Source organism: Perognathus longimembris, chromosome 2 (assembly GCF_023159225.1).
Source record: "Perognathus longimembris pacificus isolate PPM17 chromosome 2, ASM2315922v1, whole genome shotgun sequence".
Classification (NCBI taxonomy): domain Eukaryota; kingdom Metazoa; phylum Chordata; class Mammalia; order Rodentia; family Heteromyidae; genus Perognathus; species Perognathus longimembris.
Genome location: NC_063162.1, coordinates 10,759,151 through 10,782,410, shown reverse-complemented (window position 1 = coordinate 10,782,410; position 23,260 = coordinate 10,759,151). Strand labels below are relative to the sequence as shown.

At 37.4% G+C, this 23,260-nt stretch overlaps 1 protein-coding gene across 1 annotated transcript in view; it reads right to left on the bottom strand.

Annotated features, from left to right (window-relative positions):
- The window catches only part of Pdzd8 (PDZ domain containing 8), a 51,337-nt gene that overhangs the window by 5,704 nt on the left and 22,373 nt on the right, over positions 1–23,260 (bottom strand). Inside the window, exons 2-4 of the mRNA XM_048338160.1 lie at positions 21,906–22,028; positions 14,470–14,572; positions 1,302–1,464 (exon numbers count right to left, since the gene is read on the bottom strand). Coding sequence (XP_048194117.1) covers positions 1,302–1,464; positions 14,470–14,572; positions 21,906–22,028 — 389 coding nt within the window. The remainder of the gene's footprint in view (positions 1–1,301; positions 1,465–14,469; positions 14,573–21,905; positions 22,029–23,260) is intronic.

Below are 23,260 nucleotides of genomic sequence, written 5' to 3'. Positions count from 1 at the left end.
AATACTACCTTAGTTGAGCTCTCTACCTGTGTAAATCGTTCTTTACTATTTTATTGTTACAATGGAGTTAAAGACAAGTTTTGGTGACATATTACCAATGATAACTGCTCTGATTTGGGAACTGCTCTACCTTATTTATTGTCTGACCTGTGGAAAAACTCATCCCATTGGCTTTAAAAGGTCATCTGTACCTAATCATGTGTTCATGAAATCTCCAGACTAGTCTACTACAATGGGTGGTCAGGTACTTCTAAGTCGGCAGAGGCTTGCACTACTCTCTCACTGCTGTGCATAGTTCAGCCCTAGTAGCTTAGGTATACAGATTCAGGCAAATAATCTGCCTATCTTGTCTGACACAATGAGGTTCTGTAGAAGTATCAATACTGCTGATTTTAGGCTCAGAGTAGCGACAGAGATTGTGGTACAGGAAGTTGATGGTTGACTTTCACAGTCAATGAAAATATAAATAGAGGAGAAGGTGGGAAGGAAAGGGGAAAGGGAAGGAAAATTAGAGAAGTTACATATAGTGGACTCAAAGTATTTACAATATAGTGACTAAAGTGACAGATTTGAACTTTTTTTTTTTTTTTTTTTTTTGCCAGTCCTGGGCCTTGGACTCAGGGCCTGAGCACTGTCCCTGGCTTCTTCCCGCTCAAGGCTAGCACTCTGCCACTTGAGCCACAGCGCCGCTTCTGGCCGTTTTTCTGTATATGTGGTGCTGGGGAATCGAACCTAGGGCCTTGTGTATCCGAGGCAGGCACTCTTGCCACTAGGCCATATCCCCAGCCCAGATTTGAACATTTTTAAGGAATACTTTTAAATTTTGTTTTTGTGTGTGTGTGTGTGTGTGTGTGTGTGTGTGTGTGTGTGTGTGTGTGTACTGGAGCCTAAACTCAGAGCCTCCTGCTTGCTGGGCAGGTGCTTTACTTGAGCCCTTTTTTCTATTGCTTTTTTTCAAGGTAAGGAGTGGTTTTATGCCCAAGACAGCCTGAAATGCAACCCTTCTACTTGTGCTTCCCTGTGTCTCTGGGGATGGCCAATACAAGTCACTCAGCACAGCAGTTGGTTGAGATGGAGTCTTGAAACCATTTTTCCTAATCTGGCCTCAAACTTCAATCCCTGCGTCTTAGCTAGGATTATAGGTTTGAGGCACCACACTAGGCTTATTTCTTTCTTTCCTTATAAATGTAACAGCAACAAAAACTAACAGATGTTACAGAAATAAGGAGGAAGGAAGAGAGGACAAAGTCCACATTTAGTTTCTGTATATATGTAAAGGATAGTGATACTGGTGTAATTACCTCCGATAGCAATGAGTCGATCTCCACGCTGAAGATCTGCAACTGCAGCAGGTGAGTTTGGAGCCACGGTTTCGATTATGACATGTCCACCATACCCATCGGTTGACTGAATAAGACGAAGTGTAAGGCCGACACTTTGTAAATTCCCTTTTACCAATTCAACCTTTGATAAAGGGTAAAAAACATAAAAACAGATCCAATGAATCTGTGGTAGTAGAGTGAGGTAACAGTACACAATGAGTACACCATAGCTGACTGGGACTTTTGTACCATGGTGGCAACTTTAGTTACAGACAAAAGACAAAATGATATAAACTGACAAACTCTTAGGCTACAATTAAGCCATCCAAAAGTGAAACAGTCTTCAACGTGACTTATTAAAGATCCATGCTCTCTGTAGAAAATTTGGAAATAAACAGGCAAAATGAAAAGAAAACCACTTGCAAACATGCTCTTTAAAACTATAATAGTTTCTATTTTCTCATATAAATAAAATACAAAATTTAGTTGTCTCAAAGCTGACACATTATTAATATAATCACATAATTTGAATATAAATCTGTTATTTTGCTTTCTTCAAATATAGTGAAAATAATTTACATCACTGGGTGGAATCCACTTTTTTTTAGCCAGTCCTGGGACTTCAACTCAGGGCCTGGGTCATGTCCCTGAGTTTTTTTTATTCAAGGCTAGCACTCTATCACTTGAGTTACAGATCCATTTCTGGCTTTTTGGTAGAGATAAGTCTCACAGACTTACTGGCCTGGACTGGCTTTGAACTGCAATCCTCAGATCTCAGCCTCCTGAGCAGCTAGGATTGCCAGTGTGAGCCATTGGTGTCCAGCTGGAAACGACTTTCAATAGTATATAGCTGGTATCTGAATCTACATATTTGACCAACAGTGTATCAAAAATGTTCCGAAAAATGTCTGTACCAAATATGTATGAACTTTTCCTTATCATTATACTTTAAGCAACACAGTATGAAAATTATACTGCATTTACATTTGCTATTCTTGTAAGTAATCTAGAGACCATTTAAAGAGTCTAAGAAGATATGAGTATGTTATATGTAAATACTATGCCATTTTATATTAAGGAACTTAAGCATCTGCTGGCCAAAAGAGTGAGGAGGAACTAATTTCCTGAAGATTCGAAGGAGTGACTGTATTTTTAACTTTCTTGTTTGAAGGGAGGCAAAGGAAAAGTCTGTTTACATTTTCTAAAAATTAGCAATTAATACAGTGCCCTGTTCAAACTTACTCAGATCATTTTGTTTTTTTAAAAAAAGATAATGCTATTTGTGCTCATTCAAATCACTGATTTTAAAAAAAAATACATCTTCAGTATTTTTCCTATGCCTGTGACTTCTCAATGGGAAGCAGTAAGATGTAAGCTAAATTTCCTACTTTATCATCCATCTCCTTTAGAAGTCACAATTAATGCACTCCTTAACTCCATCTATACTAGGTTAAACCAGTCACAAGGAAAAGCATATGTTCTTATTCATCTTTATTTTCTACTTCTCTTCCAACACACTAGCTATAAGGTAATACAAGAAACATCTGGCTTAATGGAAATTGTTAGGTCTTACTAAACTTCTGTTTAAAATGTTATTTCGATAAACCATAATTCCAAGAAGTTAAAAAACCTCATAGGTTCAAGAATGAAAAAGAACCATACAGCGAAATGAAATAAGGAGTCTCTGAATGATCATTCTGATATCAATCTATTTCTAAGCACTGGCTGTTTTAACAGCATAAAAGATGAAAACTAAAGTGTTTCACAGAACCCTCAAACTGTACTTTGCTTCCAAGGTACATGGTTCTTGATCATCTCCCATCAGTTCTATCATTCTTACAGAATTAAGCTTATTTATTAGATGCCTTCTTTGAATCTCTTAGCAGATGAAGGTTCATATAAATACACACATAATTACAACACACTTTTCACAGAAAGTACCATTATACTCAAGTCATGGTTCAAGTGGTAGAGGATCAGCTGTAAGAAAGAACAACTCTAAAATATAGGACCAATATCTTCCTTTTATTTCTTGGCATAAAAAATGTCTAGCAACTCCCATAGAACTTCTCAAGGACCTTTCATTAAAGTTCAATTCATAAATTACAACAGTTCTTATACCTGCAAGCTAGGTAAGGAAAAACAATCTGCTAACTAATAAGAAATAAGGGCAGGCGGCCTTGAGCTCAAACCTCAGTAGTGTCCCCTCCCCCAAAAGAGGTTAAAGTCATGGCACAGCATTTGGGCACTGGCATCTCACCTCTGGTGAGGACCTCAGAGTAGATATTCCTTATAGTGGGAGCATGTATAGGAGAAAGATCACATCACCCAACAGGAAGCCAGAGTATGATTCGGGAGCTGGTCACCCCCACTTGTAATTTGCTCTTGCAAAAGCTCAGGATCCCCCTGAAAGTTGCCCTAATCCCTGAAGGCAGCTCTATGACCTACGGACTTCTCACTAGGACCTATGTCTTACAAGTTCATTATCTCCACATTGCCAAAATGGGGACACAACTTTACAACACATGAATCTTTGGAGATACACTCAAGCCACATCAAAACCACCACAGCAAAGAAGTTAATCTTATTTACCACACTGATTTTTTGTCATGACCAAAATGAAACTGGGCACAGATGTCTAGCACAATATAGGCACTTACATAATTTTCCCTCAAGACTTCTGGGTACAAATCCAAGGGAGACTCCTCAAAAAAGAATACTAGCCTGGTCAAAACAGAATGCCAGCTTGGCAATCAGGTACCAGTGGCTAACACTTGCAATCCTACTTACATGGGAAGCTGAGGTCAGAAGGACCATAGTTCACAGCTGGCCTGGGCAGGAAGGTTCATGAGTCATGACCCCTCCGGCCCCCCCGAATCAATCAATAGCTGGGTATGGTGGCACGTGCCTGTCATCTTAGCTATCTATATGTGGGAGACGGAGGTTTGGAGGATCAAGGTTCCAGGCCAGCCTGGGCAGAAAAAGTCTATTAGATTCTATCTTAACAGAAGATAGGTCTGGTGGCACATACTTGGTATCCCAACAATGGCAGGAACTGAAAAATAGAAGGACTATGTATGCTTCAGGAGAACTCCTGGGGCCAGAAGCAAAATCCAATCTCAAAAAAAGTAGGACCAAATCAAAAAAACAAAAAAACGGGGGGGGGGGGCGGGGGGAGGCACGCTAGAGGTGAGATTCAGATTCAGTGGTAGAATGCCTGCCTAGGAAGTACAAAATCCAGAGTTCAAACCCCCAGAACTGACCCCCACTCCCCCACCCCCCCCAAAAAAAGATATTGGTTTGGCCATCAGATAACAAGTCTCTAAAGCAACTAGTAAATTGGGACTTGATTCTCTGGTCACAAAGAGACAACAAGATCTAGAAATACACTGAAAAAGTAAACTCCGGGGCTAGGAATATGGCCTAGTGGCAAGAGTGCTTGCCTCATATACATGAAGCCCCGGGTTCGATTCCTCAGCACCACATATATAGAAAACAGCCAGAAGTGGTGCTGTGGCTCAAGTGGCAGAGTGCTAGCCTTGAGCAAAAAGAAGCCAGGGACAGTGCTCAGGCCCTGAGTCCAAGGCTCAGAACTGGCAACAAACAAAACAAAACAAAACAAAAAAAAGAAAAAGTAAACTCCATTACACAAATACAACCAATATAGAGATCTAAGGAATTAAAATGATCCTCTGAGGAAGTTCAAAAGACAGGAATCTAATTAACATTTGAATGATTGCCTTACAAAAAAACTCTGTTTTTTCCCTCTTCTTAGATCTGATTGAAGTCTCTATTAATGTTGTGAGTTGAAACAAATGTAAATTTATTGAAATAAAAAAGCTAAGTTAATCAAAGGATGAGGTTATGGAAAAAAAATAAGAGCAGCACATTCTCATTCTTTTTCATTCCTTTGTCAAATAGAAATAACCCTTATTCTGAATCACCAAGCAGCCTTGATCTATTATTACAATTCTACAGGGTGATTTATATCTTACTTAGGAAGTGGAAGAGATGGAGGAGCTTGAACTCAGGGCCTTGATGTGGTCCCTGAGCTTTTTTGCTCAAGGCTAGTACTGTCCCACTTGAGCCACAGCACCACTTCCAGCTTTTTTGGTAGTAAATTGGGGATACGAGTCTCATGGAGATTTTCTGGGTAGTTTCCAACCAAATCCTGAGATCTCAGCCTCTTGAATAGCTAGTATTACAGGCATGAGCCACTGGCAGCAGCCAAAAGACAGCATTTAAAAAATGTTTTAAGTAATATTTTGTGTGTGTGTGTGTGTGTGTGTGTGTGTGTATGTGTGTGTGTTGTGGGCTTGAACTCAGAACTTGGGTCTCTGGGTGTTTTTGCCCAAGGCTAGTGCTCTACCACTTGGAGCCACAGCTCCACTTCTGGTTTTCTGGTGGTTTATTGGAGATATGAGTCTGATGGACCTTCCTGCCTGGCTGGCTTTGATCCTCAGATCTCTCAGTCTCCTGTGTAGCTAGGTTTACAGGGATGAGCCACCAGCGCCCAGCTTAAGTAACTTTTTTGGGTGAGATTAATTGGAATATATTTGTATATGGAAGGACATGTCACAATGAGTTCTCTACCTCTTTGTACAATTAATGTATGTTAAGAAAAAACCAACTTTTTAAATCTTGAAACAATTTTAAGCTAACAGCAAGTTGCAAAATCAAAACAAAGATTTCTACTTTATCTCTCAATTCTTATTTTCTGACTTAACATTTTATATTCATTTTCTCTGCCATTTTCCCCGATTCATTTGAAAAATATTTTGCAGACATGATGCTCCTTTTGTGCAAATCTGTAAATGTTTCCTAACAAAAATATTCTCTTACATAATCATATTACAGTGATCCGTGTTAGAAAATTAACCCTGGCCTGACCATTCCTTTTGGGAATGAAGTTTGAAAGTAAGTATCAATAACCTGTTATTTTTGCATTTAAAAGAACTATTAAAATCAGCAAATGCCCTATGGGTCAATTTTTATTAGAAAATAGGTATGCTCATTTGTCAATGTATTGTCCACAGTAGCTTCAGAACTAAGATTGTAGAATTAAGTTGTTGTCTCAGTGCCTGTTCCAAAGTATTTGAATCTTTATGGAGAAGATGTGCCAAACCATGACTTAAGGAATAAATGTGTATGTATATATGCACATTACAGATTTCATTAAAACATTAAAAGTAGAAAAAAACTCTCTGATTATCAAAATAGGTTAGTGGTTAAGTAAATTAAGGTATACAATATCATTTCCAACATAAAAATGATGAGTATGTATATACATGGACAGAGAACTGTGAAACTATATCATGTTTTTCTTAACCTATTTGAAAAAAAAAGTTATAAAATACAGCACAAAGCCCAAATAAAGTGTTGAACTTAGAAGTGCAGCTAAAGGTGAAATAACAATGTTGAAAATACAAAACCAAGAACAGTAGATTCAACAAAGTCCATTCCTGCCCTTTGGTAGTCATTATAACTTTCAAGGTAACTCGTGGAGATGGAGAGCCTCTTTTGCTTCTTCTTTCTAGGTCCTCAAAACTCCAATCTTTCTGGCTTCTGCTCTCCAAAATGATTCCCTTCCTACAAGTATTCAAAGCCATGATGATTCTAATTTTCCATTCCCATTGCAGCTTTCAGTTCAAACTTTCATTGCCATTCACTTCTACTGCTTCAGCTCTTACCCTTGCCAAATCATCCTTGACCCACTGGCCAGTAAACATCACTGACTACCAACTATGTGGTAAGTATTACAGAGAAGAATTAGATGAGTTTAGGGACTTTGACTGAGGTCACATTGCCAACCAGTAGTCTAGCTAAGACTCAGATTCAGTGCCAAGTCACCTAAATAAGTATTCTGATGAGATCAACGATCATTCTAAAAGCCTCCATAGCTGCTACTGTCTTGGGGAGTCACTTTGTAATCTAGTATTTGAAGCACTTTATAACATAGCCCAAGATTTTGTTTTATATAATTTTCCTATGACCAGATTTCTTAGCCAACTAGGGCAACTCATTGTACTGACTACATGCAAATCTCTTTATAGCATTTCCCACGTCCTCATCTTGAAACATTCTCCATCTCAAAATCCCACACATACAGTGAGGTTTGATTCAACTGATATGTCCTTAATACACTCTTTCCTACTTTTCCCAAAACAATGTTACTTTTTCTTCATTGGAAGCTCATACTACTGCATCCATATGCTAATAAAAATATTTGATGCACACAGTAATGTTAAGTCATAGTATTTCCCTTGAAATAAAGGGTCATAATATGACTTATGCTTCATATTTAGTTCCTCTTCCGTCTCATATCTAAACTGCCTTATACTGATTTGACTTGGAGAGTTTATGCCTCTGCATTTTAAAATTAAGTTCCTATTCTTTTCACAGATTTCATAATCATCCTAAAAGAAATGCAGGGGGGCTGGGGATATGGCCTAGTGGCGAGAGAGCTTGCCTTGTATACATGAGGCCCTGGGTTCGATTCCCCAGCACTACATATACAGAAAACGGCCAGAAGTGGCGCTGTGGCTCAAGTGGCAGAGTGCTAGCCTTGAGCAAAAAGGAAGCCAGGGACAGTACTCAGGCCCTGAGTCCAAGGCCCAGGACTGGCCAAAAAAAAAAAAAAAAAAAATTAAAAAAAAAGAAATGCAGGGACAGAAAGAAAAATCAATATCCCCTGTTTTTAACTAACATGAACTTTAAGAGTGCAAGTTGAACAGGATTTACTATTAAAGCTCAAAGGCATTTAATCTATCTAAGCCAAATTATAAAACATTATACATGGTTAAAACTTAGCTCTGAGTCCCTACTGTATTCACAAATACTATCAAATTGAACTAAATCAGAATTTTCATAAAAACTGACATTTTGAAGAAAGCTTTATTTGCTTAAATCTTTCTCTTCCTTTTGGTAAGATTAAAACTGTAAATGGCAAATGGCTAAATAGGCACACCAAAATGCTACCTGAAAGGCACCTGGCCTTAAGTAAGCACACCCAAATGCCAACTCTGAGGTGTCCAGCCTTATATATTTATAAGTTTGTCCATCTCAGATGTTCTTACTTGAAATCAGAGTTCTTCAGGGAGCTCTTTTAAATTCTTTGTGTGAACTTTCAACACTATGTGGACAGATCTGGACATTGTTGTACTCAGCAAGACTTCTAAAATTCTCTAAAACTAAAAGGGAATTAAAGCCAATACAATTTTAGACTGTACTAGTTCATTTTATTTAGGCTATACTGACTACATACAGACTTGAGAAGTTCTTTTGATGCTTTTAACAATGCCAGAAACACTTATACCATTGGTACTAGATGTGTAAACCAAGATTCTTACTTTAAAACACCAGTTTTTGACAGATGTCGGCTGCTTAAACCTATAATCCTGGCTACTTAGGAAGCTAAGATCCAGAGAATGGCAGCGTGAACTGAAAAGTCTGTGAACTTTTATCTCCAACCAACATGCAAAAAAACCAAAAAAACAAAAACAGGATAGAGGTGTGGCTCAAGTGGTAGTGTGCCAACTGAGCAAACAAACTAAGCCATTCAGATGCCTGAAGTTCAAATCCCAGAACCACAAAAATAAACACAAAAAACCTTCCAGGTTTTTCACAAAGGTAATATCAAGCAGTAAATCTCTCCTTGGGTGGATACCTTGTTCACCCTAAGATTTTCATTTGGTTAAAATGTGTTAAAGACTTAACGGGAAAAAGGAGACAAAAACATGACTAAAAGTCATGCAAAACTCTGAAGGTCTGAAAGAGTCTAGAAAGGCTACCTTCCTGAAAACATTTAATGAATATGCAGACCAAAGACAAGCACATTACCTACTAAAATGGAAGCTATCGTTGGGGAAAACACTGTTGAAATTATCATGAAAAGTTGGTTAATTCTCATCAGTAATTTGATAACCATATTGTCAAATATAAATGTAAAATACCACTGTGACAAGTGTTTATCAGGGAGATTTGCTCTACATAAGAACAAGTTTCTCAGAGGAAATGAGGACTGGTATTATTAGTCACTGATAAGGAAAGGGAAAACTGAGTATTTGGACATACAGGACTCTAAAGTAGAAATGTCTATTTGGTGACAGAAGAGCTAAGTACAGAATAGCACACAGGGAGGAAGCTCAGATATTTTAGCAAGAGTAAGAAGTTACACCAACCTGGACTGGAATAACAGGAGGTTACAGTAGGGAGATGGCATTAGTAAAGGCCAAGGGCTGGAGCATCTAGAAACTGGAAGCTTGGTGAAAACTTTCTACATTCAAATCCAATCTCCCTGTAATTTTAAATCTCCCTCTACCTCAATTCCAAAATAACTCCCTTCCCCATTCTCTTCCTTTTTCTCCTTCTTTTCCTATTGCGGGGCTTGAACTCAAGGTCTTTCACTCTTGCTTATTAGCTTTTTTACTCAAAGTTGGCCCTCTATCACATAAGCCACACCTCCTCTTCTAGTTTTTGTTGGAGAGATAAGAATCCATAACTGGAGTTATCTCTGGTACTTGTATATTGGGCTACATAAGACAAGAAGTACTTCTTTCTTTGCTTTATACTGAACAGATGACTGTTCTAGTATTTCTGTTCTACTCATCTACTCTATATAAGAGACTCAGAAGCTTCCTCTGCAATTTCTTCTCCATTTCAAAATGGGAAAAAAAATAACATTCATTTTTACTGTTTGAAAGTGACATCTTTATACCAATGTTGGCCGTTTTTTGTTTTTTCAGTTCTTAGCTTTGAACTTAGGGCTTTGTTTGGATTTTTAACCTTCTATCTCTAACTGTAGAAAGCATCTTGGTCTTTACATGGTAGTTGCTTCCAAGTGTCTGAATGCAGAGTGTGATAGCTAGAAGGAAAGGGAACATGGTCAGCATCAGAACACTTGTGGGGTTGAAGATGAGCTCAGCTGCAGAGTGCATGTTTGGTATGCAGGGGGCCCTGGGTTTGATCGCCAGCACTACAAAAAGAAACCACATAAATGATGGTTGTTGTTTTTTTTTATATAAAAACTCCTTATACCCCTCTACTGTTCAGAACAAAAGAACATCTGCATGCTTGTTACACTGGCCCCCAAATCTTTTCCTCTACCACACAACCTCCATATTCAGAGGTTCCATACCCTATTTTCTTCATGCTTTCTCTTCTTCCCAAATGGCGTCAAATATTCTAAGACAGACAAAGATTAGAAAAATCAGTTTGAAAAATCAAGTGCCCTGGTGGATAAATGGTAGAAGAAAGGCATTGACAGAATATTCAAAAATGGTAACAGAGTGGGTAAGAGAATGATGCACTAATGCACTAACAACCAAACTATTTTAGTCTGGGTGCAGTAAAGACAGTTGGTAATTGATGGCAAGGAACACTTGGAAACACAAAAGGTCAAGATTTGGGGGATGGCTCTCTTTGAAAGAATGTGTGCTAATGTGACATTTATGTAGTCTGTCTGCTTTGCTTTACACACAATAACAACTCAAATAATCTCTTCTTATCTGCAGGGGATATAGTCCATGATCCCCAGTTAATGCCTGTAACTACATATGGCATCTGACCAAAGATAGAGAGCATTGTATTTTTCCTACACATACTTATCAGTGATAACATCTAATTTATCAATTAGGCACAGTAAGAGATGAACAATAACTAATAAAATAGAAGTAGAATGATATGTTATAATAAAAATTAGGTGAAAATGGTCTCTGCCCCACCTTCCTCTCAAAATATGTTATCATAATTTATTCATCATTCTTGTTGGCTATGAGTAACTGAAAACTGTAGAAAGGGAAATCTCAGATAAAGAGGAAGGGCTACTATGTGTTAATATATGTCAGATTAACTTATTTGATAAGCACTACAAATTATACAGACATATAGTTGTTTTCATAACAGCCTATTAACAAAATATTCTGGCCTAAAACTTATAAAATGTGAAAACTCCTTAAGTATATTCCTTAATAAAAAGGTAGTAAACTGTCATCACTAAAACTAAATATTGCAGGGGACTTAAATCACAAACTGAGTCCTTCTCTTTTTAGCATTAGCTAAATCATCTCTTGCAAAATGATCCTCTATTTTTTGTTAAAGCCTAATGTCTCCCTTATTTATACCTCAGCTATTACATTTTATGGAATTATGATGAGGAGTCTTTCTTTATTGTTAAAGAACAAACAAGTACCCAATTTATCCTATGAACTCAATTTTACAAATGAGCTACTAAGTGGGTCACTGACATGAATTTATGAGTTTCCTCGATTTTTAGTAAGGTATTTTTAAAGTAGGCATTATGCAGGCCATCTGGCAAATTATTTTTTTACTGGGTGCTGGCGGTTGTAGCTACTCATGAGGATGAGATTTGGAGGATGGCAGTTTAAAATCAGTCTGGGCAGAAAAGTCTGTGAGATTTCAAAAGAACCTATCTCCAAAAATAACAGCAAAGAGTCAGGCTGGAGGCATGGGTCAAATAAATGGAAGAGTGCTAGCTGAGTGAATAAGACAGGTAAGCATGAGTAGACTTTGGGAAGTGTGTGTGTGTGTGTGTGAACATATGACACTTTTTCATCATTTTAAACCTTCTATTCCAATTATGACAAAATTTCCTTGAAAATAAAAAGCCATGAAAAATACTTTGTTTTCTTGTGGCCTGGACACTTAAAAGCCATTCTCAACTCATTCTTCTCTCTTGCTTTCTACTTGTAGAAAAAAATGTCTTTTCATACTTCATTCTGTGTTATGACCCAGGGGTGGCCAATGAGATGTTAGGTGGAAATTCCTGGGAGGAACTTCCAGAAAAGCATGTAAGATTAAACCCTGGCTGACATGTGCCTTTGGACTGCCTCAGACTTTATTTATCCTTTTTCTTGAAAGATAGATACTTAAGGTGACATCATGCAACCATCAGGACAAAACCCTGTGCTAAGGATGATGGAGGAGGAAGCCAAGCACTTTAGTTGCAGCAACAGAATGCTTTAAAAACTCAAAGGAGCACTGGACTATGGAAGCAATTAAGTTTGTACCATTTTTCACATTCACTACAATTAGTGGCTAATTCACAGAACAAATTTCACCATTAAAAAGATTTAATGTGAAAAAGGTCTATGTACAAAGATAGCTTCTAAACTCAAATGATTTCACTTGTTTTTCAATGATGCACTATTTTCTACTCAAATTTGCAATGTATCCCAAAGTATCAAATCCTATTCCCTGATGTGTTATATTGTCTTAAAAAACACAGTAATTCTCTTCCCTGGGGTTATTAAATTCAGACATTTGCAGTATAATGTCAGTAAAGACTTACAGTTGACACCTTTTAACACCAGGTAATTAGTAACCTTGAATTCATTCTTGAAAACTACCTGTGATACCTGTGATACATGCTAAGATCTAAGATAATGATTCAAGATTAAAGTCTTACTAACCTTTGCTGTAAAGTATTAAAGCTGTCTAATCTCATATCTTCACAATAAAATAAAGGAAGTTGAAAATGCCAACTGAATGTGCCAAATGGCACATTATGACCAATTCAAATTTAAGTTAAAAATTTACCCAGACAAAACAATAATGCTTATAGTAATATATTTTAGCACATATATTCTAAATGATAAACTTTATTTCTCTGAGGAACTGCTTCAAATTGCTTAAGGAAATCTTCCTTATCCCTGTGTGTTTGGGGGGAAGGAATGGGCACTGGAGCTTGAACCCAGGGCCAGGCACTGTTCCTTAGCTATTTCACTCAAGGCTAGCACTCTACCACTGAAGGTACAGGTCCACACTTCCAGCTTTTTGGTAGTTCACTGGAGATCAAGAGTCTTAGGGACTCTTCTAACAGGTTGGCTTTGAATTGTAATCCTTAGAGCTCAGCCTCCTGAGTAGCTAGGATGATAGGCATGAGCGACCAGTATCCAGCTTATACTTCCATTTTGACTATGTCACTACCATATTCAAAATGTTTAACAGCACTGACTACTGTGAGAGAACTCTAAACCCTGTGAGTGAGATCATTCTCCCTTGCTAGTTTAATTTCATTTCTCTTAACTTTTTTTTTTTTTTTTTTGCCAGTCCTGGGCCTTGGACTCAGGGCCCGAGCACCGTCCCTGGCTTCTTCCCGCTCAAGGCTAGCACTCTGCCACTTGAGCCACAGCGCCGCTTCTGGCCGTTTTCTGTATATGTGGTGCTGGGGAATCGAACCTAGGGCCTCGTGTATCCGAGGCAGGCACTCTTGCCACTAGGCTATATCCCCAGCCCTCATTTCTCTTAACTTTACTCTGATCAAAATAGCTCGATTTCTAGAGAGAATTTCATGCTACCCAATTTTTATGTACAGATGCTCAGTTACAATATCAAGAAATTAGAAACAGTTCAAAAGTAAAAGGACCACTCACAAAAATACTCTATAGTTGCTCATTAAAGATTTAACAGCATTTTGACTGTAGCCCTGACATTCTGAGACACTTATACTAAACTGTTATTATTTCCCTGAAATTCAAACTTCATTGAATATCCTGTTATGTTCTTTGGCAAGCTTGAACCAGTACCATGTTTCTAGAGGAGCTCCGCTGTTTTCTAAAATCTAAAAAGCATCATTTGTCATAACTTCTAACTCCTTTGTCATAACCCCGTTTTCTTGGTAATATTTGTCTATTCCTGGGAAATAACTATTCACTTTTTTTAGTTTACTCATTTTACCATATAAAGTGTAATTTGCCTCTCTCCATCTTCTACCCTATGCGATCTCACAATCCCATCATTGCCACAGGAATAGTGTCTCTTCTTGTCTTAAACTGTTTAATCAGCTTATGAAACAGTGCCTAGCGCTAAGTACTCAAAAAAATACTGCTGAATTTTGAATGAATGCTGTGAATTCACATGCCTTCTAAGGTGTTTAGTAAAATGATTTCTTTCTAATCTCTTATCTAAATCAAATTTCAAAGTTCTAAAAGGAAAACTGGTCAAACTTTGTTTCTTAGGCAGTCTGAGTATCAACGAGTTTCATGTGGTTTACTATATTACTGTTGTACTGCTAACTATTCATAACTGCTTAGAGCCAGCGATAACTCTAGGAATACAGAAATACTTATAAAAAGCAGGCTTGTGGAGTAAAAATGTTAAACAAATAAATGTATAACTATGCAAATACCGTCTTAATAGAACTCCTTTGCTTTTCTTCCCAAACACCACTGCTCAACTCAAGTGTGCAATGAACATTTGCTTCTCTGTCATAGGATCCAAAAATGAGTAACCTGCAACACAAAAACCAAACAAGGAGACTATTATACCATTATACCAGTTCTACACAGAAAAAAAATTTTCTTCATCATTGTAATAAGACTATAGTATTCTATTCTATTACTATTGCAATTTTAGAAATTGAAAATACTAAATCATATATTTGTTACACCCTCTAGTGGAAAAATGAAGCAAAACTAAAATTACACGTGATTACATGATATTCTACTTTTCAGTAAAGTCAATAGGAATATTAATTTGAATAGTGGAATGTTATCAACTCATGAGTAAAGAAATTGGTCAAATTTCTCTATGTAGTAAGCAAGACCTAAGATTTGCAAAACTGGCTATAAAATTAAAAGAAATAAATTTCTGAGTGGTGCATATAGGACATCAACTGTAAAAATTAAACATATAGAAGTACAAGTGCTTATGAATGAAAAAAAACACACATATACACACACCAATTCCTAATGTGATCCTAGGCACTTTTCTTAAGTTCTCTACTGGGTTCTGAAAAAAAAACAAAACATTTCTGTTCTGGAAAATTGGGGTAAAACAGTATTTACTTGAGAAATATTTTGAGAACAAAAGAAGGCAATATACACAAGGCAGTAATAACAAGTAGTAAGTGTTCTACTATTATCTTGAAAACAACTGTCAAGGAATAATGGTATTACCCAATTGTATTACTTAATTCTGGTTTGAAAGGATATGTCAGGTCTAATTTTGTGATGATATAAAAGTTCTTATCACTGAAAAAAATCGAGGCTATCCTCGTGTCCCATTTATATCTATGCTCAGAATTAGACTGTAATCTGCCAATTGTTTCAGGAATAAGCTTGAGTTGGCATTAATCTACACTCTTGACTTTTACTCCACTGATGTATCTCCATAGGTGGATCATGGGTAAGAGATAATGAAAAAAAAGATAAAATACACTAGGGAAACGAGAAAACTGTGACTTACATTTGGCAATTTCAAGAAAATCATGTCCCTAGCTCACTAAGTGAACTTAGAAACTGAGAAGCCTGAACATATTAACAGAAAAAAAAATCCCTAAATTTAAATTCTTCTTAAAAAGAAACCTTAAACTAATCTAATAGCCATATTACCCAAAAGAAGGTGAACAAATTAAGAAGATTCATAATTTTACAATACTAATTTTAGAATAACTAGAATTTGTATTCAGTAAAGCTCTGCTGCCACCATCTGTTCAACAAGTAAACTACCTCAGTACCTTCACATACAGCAAGGCGGTACACCAGCCTCAAACTCACTAAATATATACTCAGGAGTCAGAAATGAGAAAGTACAATTCTCCTTGGAACTATAAGTTAATCCATATTTTTCATAGTGTTTTAAAATGTATCTTCAAATAGGAAAACTAACTGAAAATGACTGTAGATATATATGTAAGCATTAAAACTATAAAAGCATTTAAAAAAAACCAAGTAAAAATTGTTTTGGCCAGGCGCTTGTGGCTCACATTTGTAATCCTAGCTGTTCATGGGGCCGGGAGCTGAAGGATCATGCTTAGAGGTCAGCCAGTACAATTAGGGATATGGCTCAAGGGGCAGGATGTCAACCAACAAGCATAAGGCCACAAAGTCAAGGCATAGTGTGGGTGCATGTGCACATACAATCCCCACACACTTTCTGACCTAGGACTAGGCAATGGTTTATCAGACATGATGCAAAATGCATAACTACAATTCACATATAGTATGTTAGAAATAAATAATAGACAAAGTGGACTTCAACATATTTACATATTTTTGTACTCCAAAGAGCACCATCATGTAAATGGAAAGACAATCTAGAGAATGGGAGAACATATTTACAAAACTGTATTTGGGTAAGGGCCCAGCTCCTAGAAAGAATGAACTCTTCAACTCAACAATGAAAAGTAATGTTCAACAAGAAATGTACTCACTACCTTACATATATAACTGTAACCCCTTTGTACATCACCTTGACAATAAAATTTAAAAATATGAAAAACAATGAAAAGTAAACTAACAAATTCGTGATTTGCTATTATTACGAACAAGTATTATGACAAGATTGTATATTTCAATAAACAGACTACATAAATGAAAAAGACAGGGGCTAGTAGTTCACACCTGCAATCTTAGCCTCTGGGGAGGCTAATCAGGGGAGTCAGGGTTTGGAGGTGAGCCCAATAGCTAGGTATGTGGTGGTGGAATATGCCTATCATCTCAGCTACAACAACAAGCATAAAATAGGCAGGTCACAATCAAAATGCATACTTGCCATAAAGTAAGATCCTATCTCAAAAATAAATCAATGCAAAAAAAGAGCTGGAGGCATGGTTCAGGGCAGAACACCTGCATAATTCAAATTCTAGTACCTCCACCCCCAAGAAAATTTAAGTCAAAAATGATTCCCAAGAAAAATCATTAACATATAACATCAGAAATATCTATTATTATATTTTGTCAGTTATGGGGCTTGAGTAAAAGAGCTCAAGGTTAGTGTTCTACCACACTGAGCCATCGCACCACTTCCAGTTTTCTGGTAGTTAACTGGAGATAAGAATCTCACAGACTTTGCTGCCCAGGCAGGCTTTGAACTGTGAGTCTAAGATCTCAGTCTCCTGAGTAGCTAGGATTAATTATAGGCATGAGCCACTGGCGCCCGACTTCTAATATTTGTCCTACCCAAGTCTTAAAGGATTCACAAACAAATGTAGAATAGAAATATTTTGTGACTATAACATGTAAGTCACCTCCTCCTGTAAATAATTTCAAAATTTCATATATCCAGTCTTCCATGAAGAACAACATATCTCACAAAATATGACACAGTACTATGTAAAGGATCACTAACATTTCTCTCCTCTATCAAACTTTCATCCTGAGACTGTTTCACTTAATATGTGAAACAGGACAAAAAGATATAATTTAAAAATAATTTAGCATGGTCTGGCAGAATACCCCTATAATTTCAACACTTAGGAGGCTGAGGCAGGAAGATCTGGAGTTTGAGAATAGCCTGGGCTTACACAGTGAGATTAATATAGCATGGACTACATAGTGAAACTGTTCTTAAAAAGAAAAGTTAAAAAAAATAATTGGGAACTTCCACTTCTAACGATCAATTGAAACTATTTCTGCTTCTACAAGAATGTCAGGGTTGGTAACTCAGTTTGAGTGTCCCCAAATCCCCCTACAACAGCACAAAAACCAACAGGAAAACAAAAGCAAAACACACCACCTAAGACAAAAGTAAGTGGCCAATACTTCATCTAACAGCAGTAATATAGTCACTCGAACTCTTTCACAGATTGAAAATTGCATCTGAAAGGTATACATTGCTAGCTTGTGGTTTTCTGATATAAGGGCAGCATCCAATCTAAGCCTAGCTTATGGATAAGACTGCAGGGAAATGGTGCAGTTTTGGCAACAGAAATCTGAAGCTTTAAGGGTTGCAACAGGTGCTAGAGTACAAAAGCCAGTGGAGTGAAATTTATGAACATACTACAGTATATTTTCGGTAGAGCCATAAAAATTGCAAACAAATCCTGAACTCCTTGTAGTACTTGCATGAAACAATTTTTTGTATGTATGTGTAGGCAAAAACCTAATCTTAAATGATTTGAAGTATATGCTAGGACTAAGTAAATGAATACAAGTGCTGGGAGCCATAAAATACAAAATAGGGCAAGAACCAAAGACAAAGAAGGACACCATAAGGAATGGCTGGAACGGAACAAATCAGGTGATCTCATGATTCCTAAATTGTGTGTGTGTTACTTATATGTATGTACCTACACGCATACATGCATGTATTTCCTAAATGCTCAGATCTTGGTTTATTACACTATACTCTACTAAAATTAACCACAGCTCCGAAAAAATAGCTGATTTTTAGTGGGATTGCAGAGATAATATAATTTATAGCACAAAGTCATGAAATTCTCAACAAATTAAACAAAAGATGAGACGGTCATAAAAACCTAGAAGCTAGTTTGAAGACTTTGGCCAAATCTGAGGAAATTTAGGCACTTAAAATAATGACAGTAAAAAACCATAACCATTTGAGAAAAATTGGAATCCATGAGTCCACAATAACAGATAAATGATAACGAAGGATTCTTGAAAACAGAATGTCAACAAGTGTGTTTTTCTGTGTTTTTATTATTTAACCTAAGAAGTTTAAGTGATTATTTTGGAACCATTAAAATAGCACATCACTCTGAAAGCTGCTGAGAACATACAGGCTTTAGGACAGTGTAAGTGTGGCTCAGTGAAGAAATGACCTTAATTAATTAGTACCTTCTTCCTAAAGTCAGTAAGAGTACCTTAAATACATTAGAGTCTCACACACAGCACAACTTTACACACACATACCCCTTTCACTAATAATAATCTCAACTGGCTTTAAAAGGGTAACTAGTTGACAAAATCAGCACCCCCACCAAATGTATTCATTACAACATGCAAGGGCTTATAAAAGATTACCTAAGAAATCCTTCTTAAAATCTAGAGTTAGAATTTTTTTCTTTAAGAACACATAGTTAGGGCTGGGAATATGGCCTAGTGGTAGAGTGCTTGCCTTGTATACCCGACGCCCTAGGTTCGATTCCTCAGCACCACATATATAGAAAAAGCCGGAAGTGGAGCTGTAGCTGAAATGGTAGAGTGCTAGCGTTGAGCAAAAAGACTCTAGGGACAGTGCTCAGGCCCTGAGTTCAAGCCCCAGGACTGGCAAAAAACAGAACAAGCAAAAGAAAACCAAACAAACACAAAAAAGAACACACAGTTATCAGAAAGTATGTGAGGAATTGTGTGTGCTAATTAGTTGGACTTAGCCAAATCACAATGTATACATACTTTAAAACACACTGTCTAAGATAAACATAATTTTGTCAATTAAAACAAGTTAATTTTAAAATAAAAATAATTTTATTAAAAGAAGGTAATATGAACTAAGTAATCTATCAAGTTTCTTTTGCTGCCATGGCTGGAAGAAAATTAATCTCTTCTATGCAGTTGTTTTTTATGTAAACTGTAGCCTATTTAACTACAAATAGGTATGTTTTCTTTGCCAAACATCTCAAGTCCTTTAAGATAGAAGATCAACTACAAACAAGAAATTACAAAAGAATAGTCTTAAGAATGATTGTAGCCGTGTGGTGGTGGCTTACTCCTGTAATCAAGCTATTTAGGAGACTAAAAATATGAGCTCAAGACTTGAAGCCAGTGTGGGCAGCTAAGTCCATGAGACCCTTATCTCCAATTAACCACCAAAAAAAGCTACAAGTAGAGCTATGCAAAAGAGCTCAGATACAGCACCCAGGTATGTCCCTGTCCCTGAGTTCAAGGCATAGGGACTGCCACAGAAAACAAAAACAAAAAGACTCTAACACTAATATTAAATAATATAGCCTCTTAGCGGCAGTACTACAAATACAGTAAATGGGTGTATCTGTGGTTAATAAAGGAAAGGGTTTTAAGTCAACTCAAGAAACTTGTTTTTTGGCTAGGTGAATTACAAAGCCCCAAACCTTTACTACTTGGTCATTAAGAGGAAGTTTTGTCATTTCCTTCCCTTAGGAAGGCCTAAATAGCTGAAGTAGCATGAGGGGATAGGAAAAGGACACAGAAAAAAAGTTGGAGCAGAGATTTGTAGGTTGAGAGGAAAATCTAGATGCTACCTTAAGAGTACTGGAAAGTGCTTCACTGCCACCCATTTCTGTGCCCATTTGTCTGCCATCTCTGTCCCAACATTCCTGCAGACATGTCTGAGGCAAGAACACTATGCTTCATTCATTTTTTCAACATCCTGGGCACCTTGTACAGCATGACCTTCATTCTGGTGGGTAGGCTCTATAGCATAGCCAAGAGTGGCAATGATATCCTACCATGTCTGTTATGAGCTGGAGCAGATCATGAAGGGGATGCCAGTGCGGGGCACTGCTCAGCAGCCTTGGCTGTTTGAGAGCATAATCCTGATCCTGATCTTTGTCCAGGTGTTCAATCTCTATAGTCTCATGATGGCTGTCATCCTCTCTACAAAATAACCCCTCTCGACAGCCAGCCATAGAATATGATGTAAAGACCACCCCTCCTCATTTTAGAACACACATATACACACACACACAGCTCCCTTTGTAGCTGAAGCTGGTCTTATAAATAGGCAGTATCTTAGTACCTACCCATCATTTGTGGACAAACATCTGGGTCCACTCATCATCCATTTAGGTCTGTGACCAGAAAGGATTTTGACCTCTGGCCACTCTGCCAAGGACCCTAGAGTGCTGTGTATAAGAATGAATTAGAGGGGCTGGGAATGTGGCTTAGAGGTAGAGCGCTTGCCTAGCATGCATGAAAGCCCTGGGTTTGATTCCTCAGTACTACATAAACAGAAAATGCCAGAAGTGGTGCTGTGGCTCCAGTGGTAGACTTCTCGCCTTGAGCAAAAGAAACTCAGAGACAGGGCCCAGACCCGGAGCTCAAGCCCCAGCACTGGCAAAAAAAAAAAAAAAAAGAATCAGAGTTGTCATCTTTCTCTTCACTCGTTCATTCATAAAAGATTTCACCTGTTCATACATTTGTGGAGTAGCCCTGTCTCCAAATTATACAGTTGCCTCTAGTACAGTGCTGCCTTGAGGTTTCCCGCTGCTGAGACTACTTATATGGAGCCCTTCTCCCCCTCCAAAGATGGGCTGCCAGGCCCTGGAAGAGAGCTGTATACCATAAAGTTCTCAGATGTAAGAGGGAAAGAGGTGTGTGTGTGGGGGGGGGGAGGGGAATGGGAAAACTATTAAGAATTTTAAGTAGGAGAGTGGCAATTAGATTTGCATTTTAAAGGTCATTGTGGTGGTTATATTGGGAACTTACATGTTAGAGAAAAAAGTGAAAAAGCTAATACAGTAAGTAGTTCAGGGAAGACACGAGCATAGCTTGGACTTTGGTAGTAAAATATTGAGGTTAGGCAAAATGATTTCCAAATGTACAGGGTTCAAAGGCTGGTTTTGCCACTTTCCAGGGCATTACTAATTATTACCATTCTCAAAATTAACATACTACGAACAGATCTCCAATTGGCAAAGTAAGTTAAAAATGTGCCAACAGGTAATTATGCATCAAAAGAAATCAAAAGTGATTGCAGAATGCCCCTCATTAGAGTACTTTATAAAATATGGTTTATATTTTTGAAAGCTGGAAAGGACATTAATGACATTTACAGCTAAAGAATATATCATTAAATAGTACAACACAAATTAACAGTAAGGCGTATAAACACAAATGTTCTTCAAGCACATTTCCACTGTGCTTTTTTCCCCTTGGTATAGTATCAACAACAAAAAGAACATACCTGCTACATTCTAACAATGTAACTTTAAGACGGCCTTCTGTAAGTGCCCACTGTTGTATATGGATATGTTCCTCATCTTCTTCAAATCCTTGCAAGGTTTGGTATGGAAAAAACGGCTTAAACCTGATAAAAAGCAAAGAGAAGTCTAAGTATCTGAGTAACAATCACCACAACTGAAAGCATAGTAATAATAAATACTTGTGTTAAAAAAATCATTAAAACACAAGACATCTATTATTGCATGTGTTATACAAAAACAAAGCCAATCACTGCTAGTTATAAGATAACTGGCAGCAAATGGCAACTCTCTGAAGTACCCAGGAATCTGGGTTTTATCACATACCCTCATTGACAAGGCAAGACACTCAGAACAAAGAAATGAATAATCTAAAGACAGCCAGTAGACCCTGAGGTTTGGATGAGTCAAATGGGAAGAATGTTCCTACAGTTTAAGATTAAAATTCACAATGTCTTGTTACATAGAAACAAAATAATAATGATTTACCACATAGTAATGATGATAATAATAGTAGTAGTGATCATCAACAATTAAGAGCAACAAAAGTATTCAAGGGAGACATTTATATGCCATGGTTTGCAATGGCTAATGGACTCATGTGCTTTATCTTGATGTTCATACTGCAGAGTAGGCAATATTTGTAGTTCCCTTCTCTACATGAACAATGGCTTAGAAAGGTTAAGACTTTGCTCAAGGTTGAAAGTGGACAAACCAGAATTCAAGCTAGTTTGACTCCATCAAAGCCCAAACTTTAAAGTCTTCTGTCTATAAACCATTTGAGTCACTTATGTTCATTATTATTACTCTTGTACCTCTCACATACCTGACAGGGTGCTTTGCCACTTTAGGATTTGAGTATATATGGAGCTGATCTATAAAAATACTAAAAGCACTCAATAGGAAATATGATATTCTTAGAAATATTTGAAAGATATTGATAGAGGGAGATGCTGTTTCATACTTTTCTAGTAAACTGGACTAAAGGAAAACACTTTTTAATTTTATTATTATTATTTTTTGCCAGTCCTGGGCCTTGGACTCAGGACCTGGGCACTGTCCCTGGCTTCTTTTTGCTCAAGGCTAGCACTCTGCCACTTGAGCCCCAGTGCCACTTCTGGCCATTTTCTACATATTTGGTGCTGGGGAATCGAACCCAGGGCTTCGTCGTGTATACGAGGCAAGCACTCTTGCCATTAGGCCATATTCCCAGCCCAGGCAAAAACTTTTTAAGGAAACCTAAGTAGGTACATAGGTGATGCTTGGTGCTTTGTCCTTATCTGAACTAATGAAGAATGCTGAAATCCCCTTCGTTTTCTCTACTACTACACTGACTTGT